This window comes from Bufo bufo, chromosome 10 (genome assembly GCF_905171765.1).
Source record: "Bufo bufo chromosome 10, aBufBuf1.1, whole genome shotgun sequence".
Taxonomy (NCBI): domain Eukaryota; kingdom Metazoa; phylum Chordata; class Amphibia; order Anura; family Bufonidae; genus Bufo; species Bufo bufo.
The window spans coordinates 34,266,091-34,293,737 of record NC_053398.1 but is presented as its reverse complement, the minus strand read 5'-3'; the positions used below and the strand labels follow the sequence as shown (position 1 = coordinate 34,293,737).

Genomic DNA, 27,647 nt, shown 5'->3' with positions numbered 1-27,647 from the left:
CGATTCTGGCAGAAAACCATCCTCCACTATGATGTACAACCCTTATAGGGTTTGTTCTATGACAAACACCTATCAACAGGATAGGGGATAAGTGTCTGATAGTCAGGCATCCGACCACTGAGGTCCCTGCCACGTACGATAACAGGGGGCCTTGTTCACCTGTTTGAAGGGCGTGGTGGTCATGTACATCGTTGCTGCTCCATTTAACTCTATGGGACTAAGGGCTCGTGCACACGCTTATGCATTTTGCGGAACAGTACGTCCTGCCCTCTGTTAGAACTGCCTATTCTTGTCCGCCAAACGGACAACAAAAGGACATGTTCTATTTCTCGCATCTTTTGCGACCCCATTGAAATGAATGGATCTACATCCGATCTGCAAAAATTGCGGATTGGAATGCAGATGAAAACCACGGTCGTGGGCATGAGCCCTAATAAAGATAGCTGTGTATAGCGCTTGGCTCTCTCCGGTAGTCCCAAAGAGTTGAGTGGAGCAGCAACACACATCCTTGACCTCAACTCCATTCAAATGGGGGAACACAGGGACCCGTTCTTGTCATTGATGGGGTCCCCAAGGCTCAGATGACTTATTCCCTACCCGGTGGTTAGGGGATAAGTGTTTGTCATGGGACAACAAAGTCATTTGGCTTCTTGTCCAATAAACTAGATTCAGCCAGCACTAGATTACGTTCCAGTAAAACTAATGTAATGCTGCTTAAAACTTTACAGCAGTTCTGCTAACTATAAGCACCCGTGAAACAATGCAAGCAGTGTTCTGGAGGAAAATCACAAAGCCGACATTTTATTTCAACCCACACAAGTTGCATTTGTGCAAACAGAGGCAATAAAGTAATATCCAAACAATTTCAACTGCCCTGATAAGATCATAGCCGATATACTAGATGTCTGCAGAAGGCACACCTGCTTCTATCTATGACACCATTCAATGGCAAGCTTGGAACCGCATCATGTTCCTAGCAATCCTTGCAGGCCAAATATTGTGCAAGATCATAAAGAGAGTTGAAAGCTAAAGTCGAGGCCTGATAGCAAACTCTTTTTCTTTGATAAGCTAAATATCTTCCAATAAAAATCTAGTCTACCGGCCAGTATGCATTAAAGCAACAAACATGACACTCACATAGTTTGTGGCCCACCACGATTTCAGTTTCAAGTACCACTGAAGCCTTGGTCCCAGGTTGACGGCAAAATCTTTGGCAAGACCTTCCATTCTCTTAAATTGTTCCTCATCCATCAGTGGTTTCACAGAGTCCAGGAACTAGAGGAAGAGAGAGAAGTGATGATAATTAATATTTGTAGCAGAATTGAGCCTGCATAATTCACTCTTTTCATCCCCTGGTTGTGCTTATCTGCACCATATGTTGTCTGATTCAAGTTCCTCTAAAGGCGTTATCTAGTTTAGATATGTAAGTTTTTCACATGATCTATATAGTCACCGTACTTTAACACTACTGTGCATAAATCAATAGTACAGGTGGCCATAAGAAACTTTGTAATATATCTATATTTTCTAAACAAACTTTCTCTTTGTAAATTTGTACGGCATCCATCTTGTGAAACCAAGTCTAAAGCTCCAGAATACATCATCTTATAAAACCCTATGTAGAGGGGAGGGGGAGAGAAGGGAGGAAGTGCAGAGAAACCAGCCAGCACAGACATAGTAAGTGTTATATCTCACTGCAAGTGCTTTATTAACATCTATACTGCTCAGTACCTCCCTATAATGTCCTATATTGTACTTCTGAGGGATTCTAAGTGCATGGGAGAGTTAGGAAGCAGAATCTGCTGTCTCTAAGTGTAGTCTATGAGCAGATGTCATTACAACTAGCCTTCACCCACCAACTCAGAGACAACTGAGAATTAGATGCAGCATGTGCATGAGAAAACTGCTAAAAAAAAGACAGATACAAGTCATATAATGGCCAGATGTAGTGCTATCACTAATGTATACACACATGGCAGCTTATTCTGAAAGGTTATCTGAACATTTAGATAAGCATTAAAGGGGTTTTCCGGGAGTTCAATATTGATGGCCTATCCTTAGGATAGGTCATCAATATCTGATTGGTAGAGGTTTGACTTCTGTCACCCCCACCGATCAGTTGTTTGAAGAGGCTGCAGTGCACATGTTCATTGGTCATGGTCACAAGTCTTGTATGCAGTCCCATGTAAGTAAATACTACTGAGCTGTAATACTAAGCACAGCAGATATACAATGTATGCAAAATAACAGTGGAGCCCCAGTAATGGGTCTTCAACACACTGATATACAATGTATGGCACAGTACTTGGCAAGCCATCAGGAGGCCACAGAACTCACTGAAGCACCACAACCTCTTCATATAGCTGTGTGCAGGGAATTAGATCCGTACTGATTAGATATTGTGGACCTATTCTAAGGATAGGCCATCAGTATAAGACTCCTGGGAAAACCCCTTTAAGGTAATAAAGGGGAAACCAGATCAGAGAGCTGTTACAAAGAGCACTTCTCACCCCGGGGACCGGTTCTGTCCTGCTCTATGCAGACAGCCCATTGATTTCAATGGAGATTGTGTAATGCCTTATTTCTCCTGTGGTGGAGCTGCAGATAAAAGCCAAATTCTGAGGGTTACTTGTGATCAGCTTACTGCCAAGGGACACTTCTAACAATGAGGGATCTTCCAAAGCTGAGAGACTTTAATGTCACCCCCAAGTAGGGGTCCTGCCTGACCGCCTAGACATTAGGGTGTCAGTGAATGGTGTCAAAATGCCAACGCTGTAGCGCAGACTAATGAAATGGTGCAAATTGTCATATCCCCATGACCATCCGCTAAATGGGTCCAATGCAATAAAGCCATTAGAAAACCGCAAGCTGCACCACTACAAAGCTGCGGCGGAAAAGCAAATGACAACAATGGCCCAATCACATGCTGTAATGCAAGGTATTCAGAGGGGGCTTACAACGTATTGGTCTACTTTAGCTTTCATGAAGAAGAAATAAAACATTTGTGTAACCAGAGTAGAAGACATAGCAATGGCTTTGAGGTCCGTCCAATAGTGGGTCCACATCTCTAAACAGAAGTGAGGAGCAGTTGGTAGGGTATGGATAATGGAAGGGGTTGTGGCAGGCTGAATGTGACCTCTACTATGGAGCCCAATGGTTATTGCTGTTGTGTGCACTATCGCTCTTCTGCTCCATTAATTTGTGCATTATTTCTATAACGTGACCGTTGTATTATTCCTGTGCTGCGATATTAGGCTAGCTTCACACTAGCATCAGGCTGTTCTGGCAGAGGAGTTCATTGTATCCGGCACAGCTGGATACTGCCTTCCCCCTCGGAACCCATTGATTATAATTGGACCCAGTGGAGATCCGGACGGTTTCTGGCATGAGTGCTGCAATTCACCCGGACAAAAAACAGTGCAAGCACCCGTTTTTGCCTGGCCGAATCCCAGTACTCATGCCAGAAACTGACTGAATCCCCGTTGGGTCCTATTATAGTTAATGGGGCCTGGTGGTGCTCCGGCTCTTTCAGGCTATGCCAGATACGATGAACTCCGGCAGACTCTGCCAGAATAGCCTGCCATATAGTTTTAGTACTAGTGTAAAACTAGCCTTACTTGTTCATTATACTTGCATGTGTGATATCATTAGATGCATGCGACACCATTATGTTATCTTCTCCTGTGATGTCAGAGTGCACATTCTGCTATGATATCACAGTTCATGGTGTGCAATGCTATACCTGTACCGTGACATCAGTGTGTGCATAATCCCTGTACCCTGACATCAGTGTGTGCATAATCCCTGTACCCTGACATCAGTGTGTGCATAATCCCTGTACCCTGACATCAGTGTGTGCATAATCCCTGTACCCTGACATCAGTGGTGTGTGCATAATCCCTGTACCCTGACATCAGTGTGTGCATTATCTCTGTACTGCGACATCACCGTGTGCATTATCCCTGTACCGTGACATCAGTGTGTGTATAATCCCTGTACCGTGACATTACTGTGTGCATAATCCCTGTACTGTGAGGAGTAGTCATGATGGAGCAGGGTCCTTTCTCAAGTTTTGCTAGGGGGCTCTATTGTTATTTGCAACACCCCTGGAAATTAAGCAGCCTTGTAGTGCACTTATTGTACATAAGCTATATAAAAAGCAGCAAACACAAGCCTAACCAAAACCTCATATTAGTAGGAGTGAAATATTACGTCATGCGTGTCAGTATGGCATCAGAGATTATGCATCTCGGACAACTCTTCATAAAACTTAAAGGACTTTCATGGAGGAGACCAGAGGGAGTCAATTATTGCTTACACGTTCTGTAAGTAGGAGGAATATCTACAGGGTCGAATCAGGCAAATCCCAGAAGTTGCTAAAAGGAACCGGTCTCCATGAAAATACAGAGCAGGAGGAGCTGAGCAGATCTCTATATAGTTTTATGGGAAAGGATTCAGTATAACTTGTAACTTATTCAATTAAGCCTCTGCTCTTTGTATGCTTAAGAGTCATGTGGGCGGAGCTACTCAGTGACTGACAGCTGACTGCAAGATTGAGCATAGAGTTAGCTGTCAATCACTGAGTGTCCCCTCCCACATGACTCCTAAGCATAGAATGAGCAGAGGTTTATATGTATAAATTACAAGTCATACTGAATCCTTTCCCAAAAAAATCTCTATATCTCACCTGGTCAACTCCTCCTGGTCTAAAACCTGCTGCCTGCAGATTGCACTGCATTTCATGGTGACAAGTACCCTTTAAGGCTGACTGGGCTTGAGGGGCTCACATCACCACCACGGAGGGTGATGTACACCTAAGTCATAGTTGTCAACTGTCCCGAATTTGGCGTGACTGTCCTTGAATTTCAGAGACAGTCCTGGCAAATTCAGACTGCCCCAGGCCAAAAATGGGCGGGCTAATATAAACTCAGCCCATAAGTGGGTGATCCTGGGCGGGGACAGGGCTTCCCTGGCATTCCTTTGCATATTATTTTCCCATGGAGCATTGCGATACACAGCTGATCTCCTTAAGGAAAGTCGGTATCTCCCCCTAAGCAGCAAACCAGGAATGGGGCCTAGATGGAGATATGGTATAGTGGAAAGATCTACACCTAGTTTTGGCAAAACATTGAGTCCTGAATAAGCCCTAAGGGTTACGGTGAATATCACCCTAGGGCCAACGTACACCTGCAGACGGCCTTGGATGTGTACAAGGTCAATCTTAACAGGACATGGACATGCCACATTGTCAGTAATAGCCTTAAATTAGAGAACAATCTGAAAGAAATAAGACAAATGGAAAGAACAGACCAGAATCGGCAAAGAAGCTAAAAGCCAATACTCAAAACTTGATGCATCGTTGAAGGCAAGGCGAGTAAAAAACGAGCGAGTTAGAGATTGTGTCGATTATTTTAATCGTTATTTAAAAGGTTACGAACCTTAACGACTCTCCAAACGTTCCTAAAAGAGCATATAAAAAAGGACAATTGACCCTTTCAGACTTTGCTCATCATAGATGTTTAGTCATGAAACGCTACATTTTTATGTTCTAGGGTCTTTTGTAGCCAAATGGAGTAGTATTTCGGCTGACACGTGAGCCTCTCAAAGTTTTCAGTAAACTTTTGATATGTCACAGAGACTAGTCTTGAGCTAATCGAAGTCGAATCCGAATTCAATTTGTCGCGAAGCTGAAATCGAATCGATTTTCCCCGAATGGCGGTAAAAAATGGCCGCCATCTTGATTGAAGATCTTGCACGAAATCCTATGTGCGGTGACTCATGAGCTGACCACACCGCCCGACATGATGTCGTCATCACGGGCTGCACGAGATTTCGCACTGGATCTTCAATCAAGATGGTGGCGGCAGGCTCTTCGCGATCAAACGGATGAGGTAAGTATGATGTAATATTCAGGTCAGATGCCTCGATCAGCTATGAACGCGGCATCTGAGGGGTACAATGATGGGGAGCGGCACAATTGCCTATCCCTGTCATTAAACCCACGAATGCGCTTTATGATAAATTAATTCGTCACAAAGCAATTTTCTTTGTAAAATTCGGCAAAGCAGCCGAATCGACTTTTTCAATACATCGCTCATCACTAAGCCTTGATCGGTGAAGCCTTGATCGGTGAAGGTCTGAGTGCTGATACCCCCACCGATAGCTAAAACGAGGAAAGAGAAGCACTCAAACATCACGCTCTCTCTCCTGACTGCAGGAGACGGGCTCCATAGAAAGTGCATGCGCCGGTCTCGATCCCCCGCTGCGAGGAGAGAGAGCGCTATTGACTATTTGGTCATAATATGATGGTTTACTTTTTTGCACTACTATTTATGCACTATAGTGGATATTATTTTTGCAGTGTATGGTGGTGATGGCATTGCATAGCATTTTTAATGAGGCAGCCGTATACAGTAGAAGTATCGTTTGGCCACCACTTCAAGGAAGTGACCCAACGTTTTTCGTTTTTGCTCAGGGTCTCCATCACCAGTTTATGGCACCCTCAGACTTGGCAGCATAAAACTGGTGACCGGATCCCTTCATTAAATGGGTTGTCTCACTTCATCAAATGCCAATTATCACGTAGAGAAATACAAGGCACTTACTAATATATTGTAATTATTCATATTGCTTCCTTTGCTGGATAGATTAATCTTTCCATCATATTATAGATGGTTTTTTTCCATGGTTACGACCACCCTGAAATCCAGAAGAGGTGGTCGTGCTTGCACACTATAGAAAAAAAAGTGCTGGACTATGCGCGCTCCCTCGGTCCCTGGCCACCAGAGAGGCCAACGCTTTTTCCTGTAGTGTGCACGCACGACCACCGCTGCTGGATTGCAGGGTGGTCGTAACCATAGAAATGTGCAATGTATAATGAGATGGAAAAATGAATCCAACCAGCAAAGGAGGCAATATGGCCAATCACAATACATTAGTAAGTGCCTTGTATTAACTTTCTCTACATGTTAAATGGGATTTGCTGAAGTGACAGAATCAATTTAAGAGTTAAAGGCAAGCCGGTTTTCAGATTACGGGAGGTTGTGCATCCAGTATTCTCTGAATGGAAATTACATGAACTCACAAATGAAAGAGTATGCGGCCTGGTTGCCAATGAAAACAGAGGTTGGACCTGTTTTTCCCCAGATGCCGGAAAATCACAATTATGACACAACTGAAATAATCGCATTTAGTCAACGCTTCACTGGGTAATGCTCAGACGGAATATACTACGATAACAATTTTTTAATTGAAATGAATAAGGAAACCTACCCTTTTGACCGTGTCCTTCACAGCTGGCACGGGGAGACGAGGAAGAGAAGTTTGGAAGCTGTAAAGCATAGGCTTTCGGCCAGAGAACAATTTCACCATTCCCTGGAAAACCAAGTACACAAACTCATTAACCCAAATGCACAAGTCCAAGATTCCTCGAGTAACAGACTGTCAGCTTTCACCAGAAGTCGCCTCAGATTTTATTAATATGGTCTATTTTTAAAACACTGTCTGACTGGAACTCCAAGACACGCCGGAGGAGATCCATGCAGAACCTCGGCACGTCTAATTTTGGGTAAGGTCTAATACAGGGCTGGCCAACCTGCAGCTCTCCAGCTGTTGTAAAACTACAACTCCCACCATTCCCTGCTGTAGGCTGATAGCTGTAGGCAGACTGGGCATGCTGGGAGTTGTAGTTTTGCAACAGCTGGAGAGCCGCAGGTTGGCCAGTCCTGGTCTAATAGATTATTTCTGGATCAACCCATAAGAAATGGAACAAGAGCAATTGGTTTCAATGCTCTCTCCCAATGAGGTTGTCTAGTGCTGGACCTTTGGGCCCCTATTGTATTGGACCCCCGAGAGGATCCTCTGGTACTCTAGTTGGTCAGTCCCAACCTTTTTTAAATAATTCGGAACCTATTAAATGGACCTACTTATGCAGTGATAAATCCTCACTCCTAAAGGATAAGGGCTCACGCACAGGGCCATAGACGTTTTTGTGGTCCGCAAATTGCAAAACATGGATACCGGCCTTGTACGTTCCCGCATTTCGCGGAATGGCCCATAATAGAACAGTCCTATCCTTTTCCGTAATGCGGCCAAGAATAGGACATGTTCTATACTATACTTCACTGGAGCCGCAAATCCACATCTTTTGCGGCTCCAGTGAAGTGAATAGGTCCGCATCCGACACCCAAAAAATGCAGATTGGATGCAGACAAAAACCATGGTCGTGTGCATGATCCCTAAGGCTGATGAGCAGACAACAGAAGGACACTGTAAAAAGACTATATGGGGCCCTTGGTAGTAAATCATCCCTATGTGTTTCTTAACAGTCCAGCAGTGACTGTGAAATCCATCATCTAAGGCTTTTATATGCAAACACAGAAAGGATTGTCATGATTAATGTAAAAAATTAAAATCAGACATCATATAGTACAGGGATGGCCAACCTGCGGCTCTCCAGCTGTTGCAAAACTACAACTTCCAGCATGCCCAGTCTGCCAACAGCTATCAGCCTACAGCAGGGCATGGTGGGAGTTGTAGTTTTACAATAGCTGGAGAGCCGCAGGTTGGCCAGCCCTGATATAGTACATGACAACCTCTTTCTAACAAAGCTAGAACCAGCCCTGTACCTCACATGGATCCAGAGATCTCCCCATTCATTGCTCTGCTAGATTTATATCAAGCTGGAAGCTCAGGGGCGTGTCTTTTCTGCTGCAGCTCAGGGGCGTGTCTTTACTCAGGAGACGTGTCCTTTTTGCTGCAGCTCCCTTCCCATCACAGCTCAGAGGGGATGTACTTCCTGCTACAACTCTCTCCCTGTAACGGTCACAATTTTTAACTGTACAAAAGGCTGGTGGCAGTTGGAGGATGGAACTGAGAGTAAACGACCACCTCAGTAGGTGGTCGTGCATAATACTACACAGATTAAACACCAGGGGGGCCATTATAATAAAGTAAAGAGAATACCTGACAACTGGAGCATTTTTGTAACAAAAAGTAAATTACAAAACTAACTAGTTTTTAATGCTGCATAATATTAAAACAACATTTATTGATGGCACAACCCCTTAAAGGTGGCAGTTCCTCCCCTTACCTACTGGATACCTAAGCTGGCGCTCATGTTGCACATATTGTATGTCTACAATTGGTGCTACATGAAGGTTATATCGGAAAAAACAGATAGAGCTAAGAAATGACTGAAGAGAATTGTTATCCGCTTTACAGCAGGGGGCAGCTGAAGGATGTATTCATTTCTTATTTTAGAGGGAAATGTTCTTTAGGGACCCTTCTTAAATTTCTTTTATGAATTTGTCCATTTCAAATCCTACATCAATGTGTTCAGCTACTTCCATCTGATAACTCAGATTTGCAAGTCAAAATAGCAATATAACCAATTCCAGGACTGACCTGGAAGCATTCAAATATCCGATTTTGTATAAACCTGAAATTACACGATCTTCAATGGCTGCTTTAAATATTTTTCACTGAGGAACTTGGCAGATGTGCCATCCCGCCGACTGCTATATGATGGCTACTTTAACAAGGGGTAACAAACACCAAAGTGATTAAAATATTTAAAAAAATATATAATTTTTTAAATTATCATTAAAAGAGTTTTCCTAGACTTTTCTACTTTTCTACTCTTCAGTATCCCCGACGATCAGCTGTTTGAGAAGACACTGGCACTGTCAGTAGTGCTGTGGCCTTCTCTCAGCTCACCATACATGGCACAGACCATTTGATAGTGGCTGTGTTTGGTATCGCAGCTGAGCCCCATCCATTTCAATGGCGATGAGCTAGGCCATAAACGGGACATCACATGGCCTAGACTAAGCTAAGTGAAGGCCTTGGTGCTACAGCAAGCGTTGATGCCTTCTCAAACAGCTGATCATTTGGGGAACCTGGACTCCTGGGTGTTGGACCCCCATTGATTAGATACTTTAATCAACAAGAGAACCCAAAAATATAATCGTCTGTGTCAGTCAATCACCCAGAAGACCAGAACTTGTAGAAAAATCTGGGGAACTAGACTACAACCAATGTTTGCCAGTACTTGTTTTCTGGTGCATGCACCCCACCAATGAAAACAATGGCAGTCCAGGCAGATATGGCCATTATTACTGAGACTGAGCACTATAACCCATTTATTCAGGTCAATGTTTTGGTCCTAGCTCAATGAATTTTGACCTTCAAACATGTCATTGGAATATATTTAAGGGAAGGTCATTAGGGAACTACCTCTAAACTCTACAATACGTCCACAAGGATGGATTATTACTTCTACAGTTCAAGGTTACTCACCATCCATAACCTTGTACTCTTGGAGAGTTTTCCATGCTCTTCAAACATCCATCCATTATAATTCAGAAGCATCTTTAGGGAATATCGCATTGTTGCGGTCAAGGCCACCCAAAAGCCTGTGCCAAAGAGGACATTACTGACAATGTTCTGAGTCTGACTGGACATGTAGCCGCTGATGGAAAGGAGAACACAATTATACGTTTGAAGCTCAACGTGACTGAATTGCATAGAAAGGATTCAGAGAAAAATTCTTCTAATCCCCAAATTTCCAAAATGGTTTCCAGCACAAAACAGTATCAGAAGCCAAAAAAAATGTATTCCATTTTGAACTGCGCAATAATGTCCAACTGACCTCCATATCTTTCCAGAAAATCTCTGTAGTTCAGTTGAGAGTTTGACCCTCAGGATAGGTCACCAATATTTGATCGGTGGAAGTCCGACCCCCCAGCAGCCCCAACAACCATCTGTTTGAAGACGCCACAGAGCTCAACCAAAAAGCCGTACATTGTATAGTGGCCATGCTTGATATTGCAGCCCAGGCCCATTCACTTGGATGGTACTGAGTAGCACAAAGGCCATGTCACCGTTGAATGTGACGTCACAGTGCTCACCAGTACACCGTGACCTCTTCAAACGGCTGATTGGCAGGCATGCCAGGAATTGGACCCCCACTAATCAGATATAGATGACCTATCTTGAGGACAGGTCATCAATATTTAACTCCCGGAAAACCCCTTTAAAACAAATTGAAGATTAGCTTCCTTCTTTTGAAATTAAAGCATATAATTATTAACTCCGTACATTTTACATTTTCCTCGGCAAGGACAGACTGGCATTGTGCACTGGGCCAAGGAAACCAACTGTCTAAGTAGATATAATCTAGTACTGTTTTAAACTAGGCTTGTGATGGCTAACCTCCGGCACTCCAGCTGTGGTAAAACTACGACTCTCAAGATGTAAACTTGCTTGGCTGTTCTCAGAACTCCATAGAAATGAATGGAACACGCTGGGAGTTGTAGTTTCACCACAGCTGGAGTGCCGGAGGTTAGCCATCACTGGTCTAGTATAACATCAGGAAAAACCCGAAGACTTTGAGATACTGGAGGACATCAAACTGAACTTTAACGACCAGTGTCAGGCAGCTGCTGCCAGGGCAAATAAAATAATGAGATGCATCAACAGAGGTGTAGATGCTAATGACAATAACGTGGTTTTGCCTCTTTACAAATTACTAGTCAGGGGACTTATCAATATTAACAACTAAGTAACTCTTGTTAAGATTACCATGGGTCAAGCAGTAAGCAAATCATGGCACCGTGTTAGTGGTGCGAAATAGGCTGTAATCAAATTGGTATCCTCAAATGTATTTTAAGATAGCCATGGGTTCCCTATCACCTTGGTGCCTCCATAGGCTACTTTCACATCAGTGATTTTGCTGGATCCGGCAGAGGATCAGCAAAAACACTTCTGTTACAATACAATTATCCGTCCATTATGAACGGATCCGGTTGTATTATCTCTAAAATGACCAAGAAGGATTTGGCACTAAAACCATGGTAAGTCAATCGGCGCCTGATCCGTTTTCTTTTGTGTCAGAGAAAACGGATCCGGCACCATTGACTTACATTGTGTTTCATGTGGGATCCGTCTTGATCAGTATCCCATGAATCACACAATAACGCTGCTTGCTGCACTTTTGTGTGCATCATGGGAACGCAAGGAAACAGAACGTAATGCATTCTGGAGCACTCCGTTCCGTTCAGTTTTGTCCCCATTGACAATGAATAGGGACAAAGCTGAAGCGCTTTCCTCCAGTTTTGAGATTCTATAACGGATCTCAATACCGGAAAGGAAAACCGCAGATGTGAAAGTAGCCTTACCTGATTCAGGAAGTAAGGGACACTATAGTATATAAAATGTAGTCTATGATGTAGTATATGACTTTATAATATAAAAAAATGTTCCAGCATGTTACTCTATTGGAGTCATTGGTCTAGAAATAGCAAAAAGTTGCAATAGGTTCAATCCTTGGGACAAACAATGCAAAAATGAAGAAAGAAAAGCCTGCCTCACCGTAAACCATTGTCACCTCTACCTGCACACGTGAAAGGTGCTGTGTTGGTGCAAAAAATAAAGGGCCTTTAACAGCACAGCAAAAGCAATCTGTATAGAAAACACCCAGTGAAACCCATTAAATGTTTTTTCTACATCTAAATTATATAAACATTATTCTGTATAAACAATAAAAGTACAAAAAAAGCTGTGTGTAAAGTGAACTTTTTGGCAACTTTTGTTTTTCATGGGAAGTCAATTAAATTAATTGGATGATCTTTGAAAAGTGGAGGAAAACGATATAAACATCTGTAGAACATAAAAACTCCATACATATGTTCTCCTTGGTCAAGTTTGAACCTAGGACCCGTTATGCTACAAGGTACAGTCCTGATCAAAAGTTTAAGACCACTTGAAAAATGGCAAAAAATCTTATTTTACATTGTTGGATCTTAACAAGGTTCCAAGTAGAGCTTCAACATGCAACAAGAAGAAATGAGAGTGAGAAAAAACATTTTTTGAGCATTCAATTAATTGAAAATAACGATTAAACGGAAACAGGCTGTTTTTCAGCTGATCCAAATTTTAGGACCACATGCCTTTAAAAGGCCAAATCTGTGCAAAGATGTGGATTCACTGTCATTTTCTGTCAGGTAGTCACACGTTGTGATGGCAAAGGCAAAAAAAACTCTCCCTTTTTGAACATGGTCGGGTTGTTGAACTGCATAAGCAGAGTCTCTCACAGCGCGCCATCGCTACTGAGGTGGGACGCAGTAAGACAGTCATTTGGAATTTCTTAAATGATTCTGAGGGTTATAGAACAAAAAAGTCAAGTGGAAGACCCAAATAAATTTCATCAGCACTGAGCCGGAGGATCCAATTGGCTGTCCGTCAAGATACTGGACGATCCTCGACCCAAATTAAGGCCCTTACTGGTGCTGACTGGAGCCCCATAACCATCAGACGGCATCTGAGACTGAAGGGCTTCAAAAACAAAAAACCTCTTCAAAGACCTCGTCTCCATGAAAGCCACAGAACTGCTTGTTTGGACTTTGCAAGAGAGCACCAAACATGGGACATTCAAAGGTGGAAGAAAGTTTTATTCTCTGATGAGAAAAAATTTAACCTTGATGGTCCTGATGGTTTCCAACGTTACTGGCATGACAAGCAGATCCCACCTGAGATGTTTTCTACGTGCCACAGTGAAGGGGGCGCCATAATGGTCTGGGGTGCTTTTTCCTTCAGTGGAACAATGGAGCTTCAGGAAGTGCAGGGGCGTCAAACGGCCGCTGGCTATGTCCAGATGTTGCAGAGAGCATTCCTCATGACTGAGGGCCCTCGTCTGTGTGGTAATGACTGGGTTTTTCAACAGGACAACGCTACAGTACACAATGCCCGCAGGACAAGGGACTTCTTCCAGGACAATAACATCACTTTTTTGGCCCATCCTGCATGTTCCCCTGATCTAAATCCAATTGAGAACCTTTGGGGATGGATGGCAAGGGAAGTTTACAAAAATGGACAACAGTTCCAGACAGTAGATGGCCTTCGTGCGGCCGTCTTCACCACTTGGAGAAATGTTCCCACTCACCTCATGGAAACGCTTGCTTCAAGCATGCCGAGATGAATTTTTGAAATGATAAACAATAACGGCGGAGCTACTCATTACTGAGTTCATGTTTGGAGGTTGGATTTCTGTTTTTTTTTTTGGGGGGGGGGGGGTTTAGTTTTTTTTGGGAGGTGTGGTCCTAAACTTTTGATCAGCTGAAAAACAGCCTGTTTCAGTTTATTCGTTGTTTTCATTAAATTGAATGCTCAAAAAATGTTTTGTCTCACTCCCATTTCTTCTTGTTGCATGTTGAAGCTCTACTTGGAACCTTGTTAAGATCCAGCCATGCTAAATATGATTTTTTGCCATTTTTCAAGTGGTCTTAAACTTTTGTTCAGGACTGTAATAGCGCAATGAGGAGGAAACCAGTACAAACATCTGGAGAACATACAAACTCCATACAGATGTTGTCCCTGTTGAGGTTTGAACCTAGGACGCCCTATGCTACAAGGTAATAGGGCAATGAAGGACCCACAAAGGGACTGACTCAAGGGATATATCAATGCCAACCATGATACCGTTTCAGCAGGAAGAAAATTTACAGAAAAATGGTGGAGGGCTAAAAGTTGATTGACTGCTCAGTGTCTAGACGCCCACCACACTGGCTAGTAGGGTAGTGCCACCAAGTAGAGAGTTGGCACAATGTATACTATTCACCAGAGTTGGTAGAATTTAGACTCTACACTGTGACAGGTACTGCAACCCCCGTCCAATTCAAGTGTCATTAGGGATTACTTCAATTACAACCAGTAACATTAGCACACAGAGCATACCCACAATATTCTGACAGACCAGACGGTTTGCACTGTGTGCGCTGCACCTTCATACACTACATAAATAAAGGACACACATGAAAAAATTTAAATCTTACGTGGTAGCAAGTGCCTGGTTTATTTTCTCTATCAACCCAAATGATGGATCCACTTTGGTGTACATTGATGTGGAGGTCACACCAACCACTACCACTAACCAGCTGGTTGGGGTTGATGGGAAGACGCCGGTGAGGATCCCATTCTGTTAAAGAAACATTTTACCACATTAAACAAACTGAATAAAAGCAGACGTGAGAAGGAAAGTATAAAAGTGGCCACACTTGTAATTTTGTGCATCTTCTGTGGAGAACGTGAATGTTGCCCTCACCACTGATGACATTTGGAACCCCTTTTTTTTACTTCATAATTGTTGGTAAAATCCTTAAAATAGGCAAATGCCAAGATAGTAAAGTTAAATAATTGCTCTTGCGTTACCTTAAACCTAATAAACTTCTTCTTCCAGGAGTGGAGGCCAGAAAGGTAGATCTGTCGCAGAGCTTCATGGCTTAATCTTAGGTCAATTCCATCTGGAGTTACTGTAAACTGGAATGCTACAGCCTGATGAGCTTCTGCCATCTTTGTGATGCCCCTAAGAATAAAAAAAACCCACATAAAATATATATATTTTTTTTATGAATATTTGTAGTAAAAAGTCAGAGCAACTGGACTTGCTGCATTCTCTCTTGAAGAAGTTTTACCAGTCATTCAAATGACTTTCTCAGAATAACTTGTACACAATATCTCTGGCATTAATCTGTTGATCACAATCAACGTGAGGTCAAGGACTTCATGGAGGTAAGATATGAATTGCAATTTGCATGACTGAAGCAATTAAACTGCTAGAACAGCATTGTAAGCGGCAAACAACAGATATCGCACCCCTCCACCTCTATTCAAGCTCAATTTCACTTTTTGAAGTAGTCCTTCTCTGTATCGGAGATGCAAACCTCGCTTTCATGAAACAAGTATCCTTTTTCCTTAAAGGGGTTGTCCCTTTTTGACTATTGATGACCAATTCTCAGGATAAGTCATCAATATCAGATTGGCGAGGGGTCGACACCAAGCACCCCTCCCGATCAGCTGTTTGAAGAGAACGCTTTACTTCTATGGGACGGCTCCGTCCTATTCACTTGAACAGATGGAGCTGTCTCGTAGACTTCCATGTCAGACTTTTATTTATTTTTTTAGATCTTTTTAAAGCTAAACTTTTTTGATGGATTTTTCTGCAGAACTATGTGTCCACACTGATATTACATTTCTGCAGAAGAGATTATCGCCCCAAATGAACCTTCCAACTTCTAATAGGATTAAGATATCACAATAAAGCCTAAGCCGTTAAGTATTTTTAATGCATTTCTAAAATAACTATGTAGACCTTCCCAATGTTAGCCGTTTGACGTATCACTTGAAAAAAACAAAATGTAAAACTATAAGAACTATAAAATGGTAAAAAAATAAAGGTACAGAAATGTGTTTAAATTATAGATGGATGAAGGCCTATATTTAGTCATCCACAAATCCATGAGAACCGCAGACAAACCTTCCAAATACGGTTACTCTGTGGGATGTAAAAATATCTAAATGCTAAGGCCACGCAGAATAAATACTGGATGGGATTCTGAACACCACGGTCTACATAATACAGAGCTAAACATTAAAAGGGATATCACCAGAAAAGAAGGGGCACTTTATCAATTTGGGATTAGACTGTGGGGATATACTCCCCAGGGCAGATGTGTCCGGGGCTTTTTTCCACGTTCCAATACCGATTCTCTATTGTCTAGTTTGCCAACAATGGAGAGAGCTGGACAGGTTCTCACCACCTATAGCAAAGGATGGGACTACCCCAACTCCAAGGACCTCGTAGCAGACACATGATCTCTTTCTAGTGTCCCAAAATGTTGTTTGGACCACTAGATGTTCTCACAGTACATTAGAGGCCTGTACCTCAATACAGAATCAGGACCCCACAATTGGGTCCCACTTATAATATGGGTGTCACCTGGGTGCGACTGCTACTCTTTACCCACTATAGCTATGCTCTTGGGATATATACTCACAACCAGTAGATGATGGAACATTTAGGAAACTCCTATGGTGTTGGTAGAGCGGCCCTCTTAAAAGGTCATCTTCTCTTATGCACGAGTTCCTATTTTCTACATGGGCACTGGTTTTTATTGAAGAGATCCAGCTGAAGTTATGGAGTCCGACAGGCAATGCTTCATGGGAAAAAAAAAATGCAAATGTGTTCCCCTACTAACTCTCTAGCGCCTACTACAGGTGGCTACCTTATAAGTGAACGAGAAACCCATAATAAAGCCTTTAAACCAAACTGGGGATATTAGGCAAACCAATCTCCACGAGTCCCATTTCAAGATTCACTTATGGGTTGGACATTCTCTCACAGGGCATCTACCTATAGACGGCACAAGAGAGAGTCACCATTCTACCTTCTGGAGGAGAACTTCTGTTCATATTTTCTATGACTGTCCATTGATCCAGAATATCTCACAATCCAGCACCTATCTGGCCCCCTAATAATATCAGATTAAAGGAATATGATAATGTCCCCAGTCCATGGGTGAAATCTGTATGTGTGCATGTATTCGATGTAAAGACTATACTGTTGTACAGATGTAATAGATGGAACATCTAGTCTTATAACTCTATATTGTGCCATAACTTTTTTAATTCCTTCTAGAATTTATGAATGAATAAGGCCTCCTGCACACGACCGTTGTGTGCATCCGCGTCCGTGGTTCCGTTTTCCATTTTTTTTCGCGGACCCATCGACTTTCAATGGGTCCGTGGAAAAATCGGAAAATGCACCGTTTGGCAGCCGCATCTGTGACCCGTGTTTCCTGGCCGTGAAAAAAATATGACCTGTCCTATTCTTTTCACGGTCAACGGTTCGCGGACCCATTCAAGTCAATGGGTCCGTGAAAAATCACGGATGCACACAAGATTGTCATCCGCGTCCGTGATCCGTGTCCGTTTTTTCCTATCATTTCAATGGCAAACTTGACTTAGGTTTTTTTTACATTTTTCATGTCCGTGGATCCTCCAAAAATCAAGGAAGACCCACGGACGAAAAAACGGTCACGGATCACGGACCAACGGAACCCCGTTTTTCGGACCGTGAAAAAATACTGTCGTGTGCAGGAGGCCTTACTAGCAGTTTTCAATGAAAATCCACATGGGTGTTACCAGTTTGGGGGGGTGTCCCTGCACAGTTTGACATTATCCAATCAGTGCTGCCAGTGTCAGACTATGCAGGGACACCTCCCTAACTGGTAACAACTATCTGGACCTTCATTACAATCGGCTAGTAATTCATTCTTAATTTCTAGCAGGAATAATAAAGGAACGGCACATCACAGAGTCTTAAGATCAGATGCTCCAGATTTGTTATTACAGACATGTCAGGAGACTTTAAAGGAGGATTCTGGTAACTAAAAGTTATTCCCTGTCCAAAGGATAGAGAATAACTAACTGATAGGTGGGGGCCTGACCACTAGGAACCTCAATGATCCTAAGAATCGGGGACCTATGCCCCCTTCCTGCTAGAGCAGGATCTGTGGGTGTCCGGCGGTCGGACTCACACTGATCAGATAGATAATCTCTTTCCAGGAAAACCCTTTTAATAAGGGCACATTCACACAACCGCGCAGTGTATTGCGGATCCGCAAAACACGGATGACGCCCGTGTGCGTTCCGCAATTTGCGGAACGGACGGCAAATTATGGGAATGCCTATTCTTGTCCGCGGAGTGCGGACAAGAATAGGACCTGCTCTATATTTTTTGGCGGAGCTGCGGAACGGAAAAACGGATGCAGACAGCACACGGTGTACTGTCCGCATCTTTTGCAGCCCCTTTGAAATGAACGGGTCCGCACCCAATCGGCAAAATTGTGGAACGGACGCGGACCCATTCGTACGGTCGTGTGAATGAGCCCCAACACATATTCATGATCCTACTTTAATTGTGGCAGTAATAATAGAGTAACATGAATGAATACAGACATGCAGATAATGTCCCTTGTATTTTAAGATAAAAGTCAGGAAATAAAGGGTTAAACCAGGGGGAGGTTCCCTAGTGAGTTAGTTGCCATGCATGATAATGGTTTCTATTACAATTCACTGGTTCCTGGAAACATTAAATATAAATATTTAAAAGAAATTTCCTGTGATTTTTTTTATTTTTATTTTTTAAATGAGTTTCTTTTCGTGTGTTAATTTTTTTGGGGGTAAAATCTATAGAAGTGCTAATTCCTATATGTACTGTGGGGCTTCAAGTTTGGGATATAGCGCTACATTCAGAATATGGAATCATAAAAAAGAACACTAAAGGAGGAAATGAATGCTAAAAATAAAGAAGAACTATAGTTATCCTCATGGTCTGCAGCATTTTCCGCCGGATCCTGACACAGGCTTGTAGAAATCCTACAGAAAAGGCTACATGCACACGACCGTAGGTGTTTTGCGGCTCGCAAATTGCAGATCCGCAAAAAAAAAAAAAACAATGACATCCGTATGCCATCCGTTTTTTTTTGCGGATCCATTGTAAAAATGTCTAAAACGGACAAGAATAGGACATGTTCTATTTTTTTTTAGGGGCTACAAAAAAGGGACATACTGATGCGGACAACACATTTTTTGCGGACCCATTGAAATGAATAGGTCCGCATCCTATCCCCAAAAACCTAAAATAAATAAATAAAATGGAACGGAAACAAACAACGTTCGTGTGCATGTAGCCAAACACAGGGGTTAATCTCCTGCTGATCTCTTCCATCTTTGGCTGGTGGTCATTAAGGCCAATTTCACATCTCCGGCATTGTGATCCAGCAGCTAGCTCCGGCAGAGAATGCCGGGAATCTGCCGGACACAATCTGCAGTATTGCTGGAATATTTGCCAGATGGCAGCCGGATCTCCGCCAGACCCCATTATAGTTAATGAGGCCAGCGGGCATTCTGTTTGCAGCAGGCAGTGTCGGATTCAGGGAATCCCGGCAGGCTGTTCTCTGCCGGAACTAGCTGCCAGAAATCTGAAACTAGCCTAAGGGGTCTGTTATTTTTTTTTAGTCATCCTTTTGTCCTACTGCAGACAGGGTGGGTTGAGGCTCCTGCTCCAGCCAGTTGTCATACAGCCAGACATGTGGTAGTGAGCAGCAGGGAAGACATGGCTGGGATCCTGAGACAGACAGAGATTGTTTTTTAAATACATCCTTCATTCAAACCCTAAAATCACACCAGTTTAATTTGTAATATGAGATAACATGGGTACAAGGGAAAGAAGGAAATGAAGGAAGGAAGGAAGTCCTGGCATATTTTGCTTTTAGATTTTTTTGTGCATTTTCTGTTTAATGTTCCTTTAAAGGGGTTCTCCAACCCTTTACAATTGATGGCCTATCCTCAGGATACCTGATCAGTGGGGGTCTGATATCCCACACCCCTGCCGATCTGCAGTAGTTCTAATGCCAGAACTACACAGCTCTGTCCCTTGTGCAGTGGACGGAGCTGTTACTGCAGCACTGGTTCTATTCTCTTCAGTGGGGGCAGCGTGACAGTAACCAGCTCCATCCGCCATGTAGTTCGGGCATCAGAGCAGGCAGGGGTGTGGGATGCCGGACCCCTACCGATGGCCTATCTTGGCATTATAGCTTACAGCAGCTCGGTTTCATTCAAGCAACTCGGACAAAGGAACAGCCACAACCAAAACCACAAATCTTGGACCACCAGTGATTACATATTGACGACCTATCCTAAAAGTAGCCCAAAAATTTTTAAAAACCCGGAGACTGATTCTACCATATCTCCACCACACGTGGCCACTGCTATTCATGAGAAAATTATGCCAGCTCTGAGCCGACGTAGATTTGGGCTGTCATTCATGCAAGGTTCTGGCATATTTATAGCCCCCATCCCACCAAGTCAAACCACTAAAATAAAAAAAAGCCATCATGAGTTATTCAATAAAATCTATCTGTATAGCGCCACCTGCTGTTTGCTCTTTTTCTAATTTCTCTGTCCTGCTCACCGAGATGGAAGCACATGCTCAGTTCTATCCTTCAAGTGTCACCAGCTGCTGCAGAAAGGACACAACCCCTGAGAAAGGGAACGCCCCTGAGCTGCCAGCTTGAAATAAATCTAGCAGAACAATTGGGGCGATGAATGGGGAGATCTCTGGATCCATGTGAGGTACAGGGCTGGTTCTAGTTTTGTTAGAAAGAGATTGCCATATATTATATGATGTCTGATTTCAAAATCTGGTTGCTTTGAGGGTTTCAGTGAAGCCAGGTAATAAATGGTAGATATTGTCCGTCTTGATTTTGGATATATAGGCAGCCATACTGATGGTCCTCCTAGGTGCTGCTGCTATGCTGAACATCCAGCAATCCTACATCTTTCTACTAATAAGGCCTCATGCACATGGCCGTTGCCCGTATTGCGGGTCCGCAATATGTGGGTACCGGCCATTTGCTTACCGCATCACGGATGCGGACCCCCAAAATGTAACATCTTAGGTCATGTCCTTTCCTGCCAAATAATCCCCCATGGCAAGCTAGACATAGCGAATTGTTTAAAAACTAGAAATGCCAAATTGCGCCTAAAAGACACCAAATATTTGGCACAGTTCACGATAAGGTCTAGGTGCACTCACTACAGTAAATGTGAACCAGTGTAAGTAGAGTTCCCATTTAGTTAAAAGGGGACCTGTCACCGTGAAAATGCAGGATGACACAGGAAGCGCAGCTCCGTTCAAAGTGTAGTGGCCGTGTTGGGTTACTGCACCTCAGCTCCTATTGAAAAGAATGGGAGCTGAGCTGCAGTAACCTGGTGCGACCACTACACTTTGAACGGAGCTGTGGTTCCTGTTCCGTCCACAGTGCAATTTCCATCGCTGGAGGATGCAGGGAGCAAATGATCGGTGGGGGTATCAGAAGACCCTCAGCAATACAATTTTAGTAACCTACTCTGAGGATAATTTATATAGGAACCTGGAAAACCCCTTTAAGAGATAGCAGGATCCAGGACTAAAGTAAAATGGTTCTTTATGGAATGGCTACATATTTCGTCAGTGGACCTGCTGACAGTGAAGGACTGTTTTACTTTACTATCCCTTCAGCAGCGCTCAACAGTCCAATCACTTCTCCCTTTCCATTGACTTTACTGGTGTTGTGTTACAGAATCGGGTGCAGCGCCTGGTGGGATGGTGCTGGTTCAGGGTCCAACCAACGGGGTAACAGTCACCAGACGTTGATGGAATATGCCATCAATGCATCAACCGATTATGTCAGAGCCCAGCAACCTTCAACGTGCTAGGTGCTGTCAAAACTACAACTCCCAGCATGCACACTTGCTCAGCTGTTCCTGTAACTTCCATAGAACTGAATGGATCTGGGAGGGCTGCAAAACAGGAATATCTTTATTATATTATCACAGGGTTGGTATCCCCCTCAGGGCGATCACTGTCGCTGCTCCTTTGATGATACAATCCAAGGACACAGAGTTAACAAGGAGTCAGGTTGCGCCCATAATGCTTGTTTTACAACCCGGTCCAAGCAAACTCCATTCATGTCCTAGTAATTGTAGCCGAAGAAGGGTCACACTGCTCTGTAGGCACAGATAAGGACAATATATACTGATGGACCCAATAAAACCGCTACAATGACCGGAACAGATAAATAAATACTACTACTACTATTATCTGACAAGGTAGTTGTGGCAGGTTTATTAGTTTACTGTGCCATCAGCAGACTATCTCCAGTACATGGGGCATCCTGTTCGACAGGATCAGCATCCTGTTTGACCACACACAGATAGTCCTTCTCAGAATTCCAGGACCTGAGCAGCCATGAGTCTAGAACTAGGATCAGCAACCTCCGCCACTACATCTCCCAGCATGCACACTTGCTCAGCCGTTCTTGGAACTTCCATAGAAGTGAATGGAACATGCCGGGAGTTGTAGTTTCACAACAGCTGGAGTTGCTGACTCCTGGTCTAGAAATTCAATTTTTCGATATTGATGACCTGTCCTCAGGATCATCAATATCAGATCGGTGGGGGTCCGACTGCTGATCGGCTGTTGGAAGAGAATGCAGCACTCCTGGTCATCGATGTTGGAAATCAGACCACCCCTTTAATGATTGGTGCAGGTTTTCTCACCTTCTATGGTAGCTATGGAGGGGTCAAAGGAAGCAGTTATATCCGACCACTAGCAGAGAGACAAAGAGCACCTGTCCCCTCTCCTGACATGTCTGTTTTCGGAGCTGCTTGCACCCCCGTGAAATAACAATCCTGGAGCATCTATTATTATGACTATGTTGTGCCATTCCTCTACTATTCCCACTAGAAGTATGTCACCACTCTGCAATAGGTCTAATTGGGAGTTACCAGTTGGGACGGTTTCCCTGCACAGTGTGACATTGGCAGGGCTGAGTGGATAGTGTCAGACTGTGCAGGGACACCCCCCCCCCCCCAACTGGCAATGTGCGCAGTGCACACGTGCCATCTCCCTTCTCTCTACCTGTCCACTGCTGCGGTCTATGGTCTTCAGCGGTGAACATATAGCAGATCAGCGGTGGTGCAGGGTGTCGCTAGGATATGCCCCCATTGTCTGATAGGAGATAGGTGCGGGTGCCAGCACTGGGACCTAAGTGGAGCCTCGAAAGTGTTGGAGGGCGCACTGTGCATGCGCAGCTGCCCTCCACTCATTTCTATGGGGACACTGAAAATAGCAGAGCGCTGGCTTGGCTATTTCCGTCGGGCCCATTGAAGTGAACGGGAGCAGTGACCGGCCATGCACGGTGTGACCCCATTCACCTCTACAGGGAGAGCGCTTGGTGGTGGCCGGACCGGAGTCCTCCAGCCACCACTTTGGCCCGCTCCGTTCTCGATGTAGGTGCAGGTCCCACACCTATAAAACAGTGGGGGCATATCCTAGCCATATACCCCCATTGTCTCAGATGAGGCAACCCCTATAAGTCATTATGACGTTGTGAGTTCGGGTCAGAGGAGCAATGTTTGGTCTGGGACCCTCACACGGAGCTTGTATCCAGGTCTGAACATGGTCGTGTGAAACCTACCCAACTCATAGTGCCCTCTGCCCTGCTGTACGTAAGGAGGCATTGACATGGTTTATCACCGGCCCCTTTTACTGCATTATGGATGCCTTTTGGGTCGGTGTTGGGGCAGATGTTCTGATTCTAGACTCCAGAGAAGGAACCCCTTATAGCCCCCAGTGATCATCAGAAGATTGTTCTGCTAATTCAACTAGATTCAGAAATTGCTATATGAGCAATTTCGCCATAGATGTTGCTAGGAAACTTAGTGTGTTTGCCCGCACCCGATTTATAATATGCAGCGAGAGGTAAGTAATGGGATGTAGGTCTCGTGATGGACTGTACATACTGCTCGACCACCACTATTGGGAATATGAGCCATAGTCCAATTTTTAAGTGCATTGTTACTTTATAGCGACGCACATCTTCTCTATTCACGTGTCTATCATTATAGGGGCAGAGAGTCATACATACACTGTCGTGACGAAAACCTTACGTACACGGTTGCGTTTTTTACTTTTAAATTTCATGTCTGCATTCATTGAAGAAAAGCTAGTAAATTGCTAATTGTTATTGTGCTCAGTCTATGCAATGCTCATTCCTGCAAAGCCGTACGGGGATGAATGATCGCTTGTACTATTGTTTGACCACCATTTTACAGGGGGTGTTGTGCTTCTGACAACCGAGATTTTTTTTTTATTATTATACCTGTATAAAAGATGCGATCAGTCGGACAAATGAGAATTTGCTTGTTTTCGGCCGATCGGGGGGGAAGTTTCTTCGCCTGATCATGTCCCATGTAATAGATCCTTTATCCGACGCACTTTCTAATTTAAATATACCTGCATTTCCCTATAATAATCTACGCGCCAGAGCATTACTACTACCTTACCAACCAAGCACAGCCGACCTTCCTGCCGGATAGCTACAGATGTAGCAGGGGTAACACGCAGCCTCTTAACTCAAATTTCTTAACTCATCGCGTTATCTTGAAACAAAAGCCATTGCCTAACGCACTTAGTTTAGAAAACATGTCTCATAAAGCGTGCGTGTGTCAATCCGTATGCACGCATGATCTTCAGGGATCCAAAGACTGTCACATGCATTCGGAAAAAGGGAACCTATAGGCATGTCCTTTAAATGCACACAACCTGCTCTACACCAATTTACTAATTCCCTTTTCAGTCAAGGACACAAACCGGCAGCCTAACCTATTCCTATAGCCATCCCCGCCCCCCCCCCTCTAGCTACGTCATCATTCCCAACCCCCAAACTTGCTATGGAACCACATGACTGCTGCTTCACAAAAAGTAGGTAAAAGGTCACAGCTTTGCAGAGCATGCTGCTGCGGGAGACCGATCTCTCCGATGCTCTGGAAGGAGCAGGAATGATCAATGATGACAAGAGAACATTCTTTCCCCCCCTTCCCTTGCAGAAGATAATAGAACCACTAATTTAATTTTGCAACATTGCATCTTCTGTTTAGAAAACACCCCCCCTCCAGTGCTACAATGTATCCACACATCATGCAAATAATAAACATACTGTAGCAATGTCTACAGGCCAATGAGTTATCCTATTAGTGATCTATACAAGAATATTGAGGATTTCTATCATTTTTACATTTCCAATCAACATATTTTTACTGATTATTGTTACAGACCAGGGATTGCTCTCGGCAAGTGGGCCTTCCTAAAACCAACCCCAAATTGAGAAAATACAATTAGAAAAGCAATATATACAGTATTTAATCCCATATATATGCAAATGACTAGCGAGATAGTATTACGATCTGCGTTTCTAAAGATTTGTGCAGATGCTATGGAAACAGTCAGATTGTAGATTGTAAGCTCTTGAGGGCAGGGTCCTCCCCCTCTGTTGATAGATTCTTATTTATTGTATTTTTATATCCTGTGTGTGTAACCCTACCCCATGTCTCGGAATTAATGGCGCTTTCAAATAAATAATAATAAAAAAAATAGGTAAGAATATTAGTAATAAATCGAGGTCATCTCAAGTATAAACATAAGACTGAAGGAAGGAAAAATCAGCTTAATGATAAAGGCACGTACATAACATATGTGTAGGAATTATGTGTCTTCCAACAGAGGCCCTGAATGAATGGTGCAGCATGTACATTGCACTTAAAGGGTGACACCCCCCCCCCCCCCCCCTTCCCCCATACAAAGTCATCCTTGTGTCCCACATCCATCTATCTGGTTGACTCTATGTAAAGTTAGATTTGCCTAGAGAGGGTTAAGCCCAGGCCTTGTCTGGGGGAAAGCCCATAGTAACCCACTGATACATAAGGACAAGGTTTAGATGATGCTAAGAATGAATCCCATTTACCTGTCTTTGCTTAGCTCTTGACAAGCTGCAGCCTGAAGCTCTGCAAATCCCCAGCCTCTCTCCCCTGCACCACTCCACAGAATGGGAAGTCAGCCCTGTCCAGCCCAGCCCGTCCCTTCCTACTAGAGGGAGGAGTGAGGCTTGTATCCTGATACAAACCACGCAGACTGAGGCGTGCTAGCAGCTGGGGGGTGGTTGTATTCCATTCAAACCCACATGTGAAATGTTAGGAAATGTCTGCGTGACACGAATCTTGCTTCGCTTACGAGAAGACGTGAGACTCGAATCACGTCGCGAGACGGACGTAGACATCCGTGTGCCGGATGGCAGCGGACAATATAGTCTATTTCAGGGATCAGCAACCTTCAGCACTCCAGCTGTTCTGAAACTACAACTCCTATCATGCCCCATTCACTGCTATGGTAGTTAGAACAGCCGAGTATGTTGCATGCTGGGAGTTGTAGTTTCACAGCACTTGGAATGCAGAAGGTTGCTGATCCCCTGCAGAAGGAATCTTTTCGGCTATACTGCGAAGTGCTACAGATCTGCTGAAAAACAGGGCGAGAAGCTATTTCCATTGGCTGCCCTGCAATAAACAGAGGATCACTATGCACAGAATTGACTGGATGTTTTTTTTTAACAGCAGTTAAAATGTAAACATACGCTAGTTAATTTTTATAATCTGTATGCTATTTAATAGTGAGATAACCACTTAGATGGTGTTCCCAAACAGCATATTGATGTTCTGTTAGGATAGGTCATCAGTATCAATGAGGACCAATTCTTAGCACTCACTGTATATGTATAATATATATTAGAGATAAGCAAATAAATTCTATGGATTAGGAATTTATTCTAAATTTCTTGTGATTTGTTTTAGGCAAATGAGAGAGCAACCCACATGTAATACTTTTCTGAGTGAAACATGGAAACCATCTCTCCTTCCAAGATGACAAAGGCATTGAGTGTCTCAAGAGAAAATTGCCTTGGTCAGCTAAATAGCCTTGGGGGTGCTTTTTCTCATTAGGGAGACGGCCCAGTATGCATGAGGAGTATTGTAGTCCAGCCAACGCTGATCTACATTTATGGGAAACATATATGAAAATTAGCATATTTTACATCTGCTGACATTAAATAGGCTTAGTATTCTCTTATTTTTGGAAGGCAAGCTAATTTGAATCTTTCACAGAAACCCAAAAGTATGCAAATTAGCTATCCTTCTAAAAAGGAAAGAACACTAAACCTTTCTGATGTCAACAGATGTAAGATGTGATAATTTGCATATATATATTTCCCAGAAATGCAAAGCTGTATTGGCTGGACTACAATACTCCTCATGCATACTAAGTTGTCTTCCTAATGAGAAAGAGCACCCCATAGAGCACCCCTCAGGATAAGTCATCAATATATGCTCACTGGAGTGTCTTTGCTGCTGCAGCTAAAGGGGGCGTGTCTTAGCTC

At 43.5% G+C, this 27,647-nt stretch overlaps 1 protein-coding gene across 2 annotated transcripts in view; it reads right to left on the bottom strand.

The window, feature by feature from the left end:
- The window catches only part of CPT1A (carnitine palmitoyltransferase 1A), a 57,688-nt gene extending 31,391 nt beyond the window's left edge, over nucleotides 1-26,297 (bottom strand). For both annotated transcript variants that reach the window (XM_040409541.1, XM_040409542.1), the window contains exons 1-6: nucleotides 26,187-26,297; nucleotides 15,208-15,361; nucleotides 14,832-14,974; nucleotides 10,300-10,471; nucleotides 7,273-7,374; nucleotides 1,138-1,275 (exon numbers count right to left, since the gene is read on the bottom strand). In XM_040409541.1, the coding sequence (XP_040265475.1) occupies nucleotides 1,138-1,275; nucleotides 7,273-7,374; nucleotides 10,300-10,471; nucleotides 14,832-14,974; nucleotides 15,208-15,348 (696 nt within the window). In that variant the 5' untranslated portion in view covers nucleotides 15,349-15,361; nucleotides 26,187-26,297. The remainder of the gene's footprint in view (nucleotides 1-1,137; nucleotides 1,276-7,272; nucleotides 7,375-10,299; nucleotides 10,472-14,831; nucleotides 14,975-15,207; nucleotides 15,362-26,186) is intronic.
- Between the last annotated feature and the right edge of the window lie 1,350 nt (nucleotides 26,298-27,647).